This window comes from Thermothelomyces heterothallicus (assembly GCF_042370625.1).
Source record: "Thermothelomyces heterothallicus CBS 202.75 unplaced genomic scaffold P884_scaffold_4, whole genome shotgun sequence".
In the NCBI taxonomy this organism is placed as follows: domain Eukaryota; kingdom Fungi; phylum Ascomycota; class Sordariomycetes; order Sordariales; family Chaetomiaceae; genus Thermothelomyces; species Thermothelomyces heterothallicus.
The window spans coordinates 924808-929130 of NW_027192565.1; the positions used below are offsets into that span (position 1 = coordinate 924808).

A 4323-nucleotide genomic window follows, 5' to 3' on the forward strand; every position below is an offset into this window, starting at 1 on the left:
TCATTCGCCGTGCCAAACCCAAATCACCAGGGCCTACCCGATGAACTGGAGATCGGAAAACCGAGCGTACGCATGCTCCAGCCGGCTTCTGCCATCCAAGGAGGTTGGATAGATGAACAGGCCACACTTGATGTGAGTGCCGTAGTTGACTGCGCTGCGCAAGATCCTAGTAACTTGTAGTCTATATCCGCCGTGGGGATCTGGCACAACAAACCGTGGTCGGTTTCTCCAGGCAAGAGCGAAGAGTTCCCCAGAAATGTGGACCCACAATTGAACCCACCCGACGACACTTAACCGCGAACAAGCGGATTGGGCCTTGGGCGGCCGCACTCTGGCGGGGACAGAAGCAGCCTTGGACATGATCTTCCAATCGATCACACGCAGACGCACCGTATTGTATGTACTTCGCACACATAACCTGGCAGACGCTTCAATTCAATGAGCATGGGTTGTGCCGCGCAATCCCGAGGGAGCCCTGACTCGTTCGTTGTATTGCGCGGCTTCGACGTCGGAGCGCGATCGGCTTTGGTCGATTTTTGCGTTGGGGACATGCCGAGAGGCAGTGCGACGCACACATCTCCCAATACAAGCGGTTCGGCTTCCGGCTGCGGGTGCGTTGGAGTCGCTGTAACTCAACCGTACTGTAGTGTACACTACACTGCTACATTGAGCATGCAGCCTCGGTGGGGTGGTGGTGGTGGGGTAAACCATATCCAGACCACACCTTTGATCAGCTTGAGCTCAGCCTTGGCACGTTTTTTTTTTTTTCCGCCCAGATGCCGTACGGGTGTCTCGTATTTCAAAAGCTCTACGTGCCAAAGCCGACGATCGGGCTAGAGCCCAGAACTTCGTCTTTCTTGCAGAGATCTAGACACCGACCAACCAGATGTCCCCGGCCGGATTCGCCAAGGTAGGTCGACTGTAAATCGACTTCAGCTTGGCGATGGCAGAATTTCAGCAGCTTTGGGGTATCTCTAATTTTCCTTGGAATCTAGGCCATGCGTGAATCAGCTTCAATCTCGTCTAGCCAGAAAGGCCCGACAGTACGTCGCAGCGGGACGCAGGCTGGGTGCACCAAAAGTCGAGATAGAAAGTTACCCCGGACCGTTGTTGTAGTTTGTACTACGTATCAAGTCCAGCCGTTAGCGGGCATCAACTAAGGTACCTTAGGTATGGTACGTAGACAGTCAAGACATCCCACCTTTACGAGCGAAAGAAGATGCTGGTAAAGCCCAGTTCGTTCTCGCATTAGCGTATTAGAAACAGGGCTTCGCAAGAGGACTTCTTCACCATAACATTGCGATTGTAGCGCAAGTGGTGTGCGGATCCTTTATCGAGCCGACAAAGTCGACCACTAGATCCTTCCACGGCCACGTAGCGTAATATATCCCGATTGGGCTAGTTCGTGCAATGTACACTGTGTATTTAATCTTGAAGTTTCAGGCCGAGGTTTTGCGGGCGCGACCGACCTGCCCCTGCAAACCCATCATACAAGGCCGCATGTCGAGGGCCGAGCTGCACCTAAACACCCCTGCATACCTAAGTTTTCTTGGCTTGGATATGAACCATGACTCCCGCGAGTTACTTAGGAAGAAACGTCATAGGAAACCCCCCCCCCCCGGGGGTGTCGTCCTTCTCGGCGACTCCAGATTCTTACATTAGTCACGATCCCCCACCTCCTTCAGGGTTCGACGCTGTTTAATGTTATAAAAGCAATCGGGTCGACACCTCCGACCATCTCGAGAATTTGCCACACTCATCGACTTGCACAAAAACGCAAGCGCCCCGACGTTGCAACATGACCCAAACCCAAAATCGGCATCTCTATTACCAGCAACAACACCCCGGCCAATATCAACAGCAACAACATCATCAACCACCCGCCGCCGCTGCCGCTGCCGCTGCTGCTGCCTCTGCCTTCGACGATCCCGCCCTGCACACGGCGTCGCCCTTGGAAGCAAGCAAGCTGGACGCCCTCGATTTCGATATCGACCTGGACATCGACTTCGATCCGGCCCACCTTAATTACAACAGCCTGTCGTCGTCCCCCATCTCGACCCAGTCGCTGCTGTCTCAGTACTCGCCTCTGTCGGCCTTTGACAGCATCCCGACCCCGACCTTGGCGGAACCTTCTTTGTCTCCCCCAGTCCGACAAAGCGGCCTGGCCGCCCCAGAGTCATCCGCGCCTCCCTTGTTCTCCAACGGCGGCGACGCGATGCAAACGGACATGTGGATGTCGAACGGCCAGATCACCCCCAGGTCCGTCGGCCGGTTCTCACACCAGCGGGATTCTTCTCGATCGTCGATGGGTTCGAACGGCCCGGCCTCGCCCTTCTCCCAGAATACCGCAAATCCCCACATCGCCATGAACGATTTTGGGGACAACTTCCACGGTCTTCAGGGTGCCGAGGACCTCCACCATTACCAGCTCGCCGCCAAGCAGTTTCCCGGTGTGCCGTCCGACAGTTTCTACCCGGGGTTCGCGCACGCTACCGCCGACAACTCTGGTGGCATGACCCCGAGCTACCCGTACCTGTCTACGGCGCCGAGGCGCAGAAACGACCGAGGCCTGCTCCCCGAGCATCCGATTGGGCAGGCCACCTCACAGCCCGTTTCGGTGGCGAGTTCTGTAGCATCTGACTCGCCCGCCACGCCAGCGGTCGGGTCGGAGGAGGATAGGAAACACAATAATGGTGAGACCGAACCGGATCCCTTCGAGTTCCTAGCGTGCACCCCCCGCTCACCATCGCCCGACTCCGCAGCAGCTATGCCACCCATGCCCAAGCTCGACCGCACCATGACCGACGCGTACGCGGATGAACTCTACCAACCCCAACTCCTCAACTCGTCAACGGCGGCGGCGGCGGCGGCGACGGCGACGGCGACGGCGACGACGACGACGACGACTGCTACGACAAATGCGGGCCAGGCGTCAATATCGCCGACCAGCGATCTGTTCAACCAGCGGCTACAAGCGGCCAACAATCAGCACTTGTCTGCTGTGACCAACTCGCCGGTTTCGTCGACGTCTCGTGACCAGTCGCCCTTCCGCCACGGGTCGCCTCTGGCTCCGCTGCCTACCAGCGACTTTCGCTCTGCCATGGGTCCTGCGCAGATACGGTTCAACACGGCGCAGCAGATGCGAGAGCAGACCAAGGCTGTGCGGGACGCCCAGGCGGTGCAGCAGCATATTGCACGGTCGGCGGACACGTCCACCCCGCAGACGATCTCGCCCAAGGACGCGATGCTCGACTTCCAGGAGCCCGAGGGCGACGGGAACTTCCCGCTGTTCCCCCAGCAAAGCAACACGGGGTTCAACGCCGAGGCCATCAACAAGACCGCCGCGGCGCACAGCCAGCAAGTCTTTGGCGGGTTACCGATGGACCCCAACGCCTTCAACAGCTTCCTAGGGACGTCGATGCCGGCGGCCATGCAGGCGCCGCAGCAGTTCCCTTACCTACCTCAGCAGCGGCCGCAGAGCGCTGTCCCGTCGGTGAGCAACACGTCGGCGGCAACGACGCGTTTCGGATCAGCCGACACGGGAGCGACCGAGTCCGCCCACGGGGTGACGCCCCAACGGCCGGCGGACACGGGCGCCGACGGCGGCACCTACACGTGTACATACCACGGCTGCACGCTGCGGTTCGAGACGCCCGCGCTGCTACAAAAGCACAAGAGGGAAGGCCATCGACAGGCCCACGGTCTCAACGGGGCACGGCGACCAGAGGCGGGCGGGATGACCTCGAGTCTCCTCAACACGCAAGCCGGACCGCACCGGTGCGACCGGATCAACCCTAGCACTGGGAAGCCTTGCAACACGGTCTTCTCGCGGCCCTACGATCTTACCAGGCACGAGCACACCATTCACAACGCGCGCAAGCAAAAGGTCCGCTGCGACCTCTGCACGGACGACAAGACGTTCAGCAGGGCTGACGCACTCACCCGGCACTACCGAGTGTGTCACCCGGATGTCGAGTTCCCGGGCAAGCATCGCAGGCGCGGAGGCCACAGCAGCTGAAAAGCCGGGGAGGGGCTCAAATTGATTCCGGTTTTTTTTTTATTTTTATTTATTTTTATTTTTATTGACAAAGAGCACCCCCCCGACACAACCAACACCACTTACTACGAAACTCAACCACCACCACCATTACTACCAACCATATCGCGGTACGCTTAGCAACGGGTCAGCAACAAGGGATGGGGGTGGGGCCGGCAGAGCAGCGAAGCGAAGTGGTGTGTGGTGTGTGGTGTGTGGTGTGTGGTGCGTGGTCCGCCGTTCGCTTCGATGAAGTTCCATGCCGGAATTTTCGCCCAGGTTGCGTT

The 4323-nt window shown here is 58.7% G+C and overlaps 1 protein-coding gene across 1 annotated transcript; it reads left to right on the top strand.

Moving 5' to 3' along the window:
- Nucleotides 1–1912: 1912 nt before the first annotated feature.
- P884DRAFT_171506 (uncharacterized protein) lies at nucleotides 1913–4012 on the top strand (the record flags this gene model as incomplete). Its single annotated transcript, XM_069437309.1, has 2 exons — nucleotides 1913–2693; nucleotides 2763–4012. Coding segments are annotated over 2 exons (2031 nt in total), but the record flags the coding sequence as incomplete, so codon positions are not given.
- Nucleotides 4013–4323: the final 311 nt, after the last annotated feature.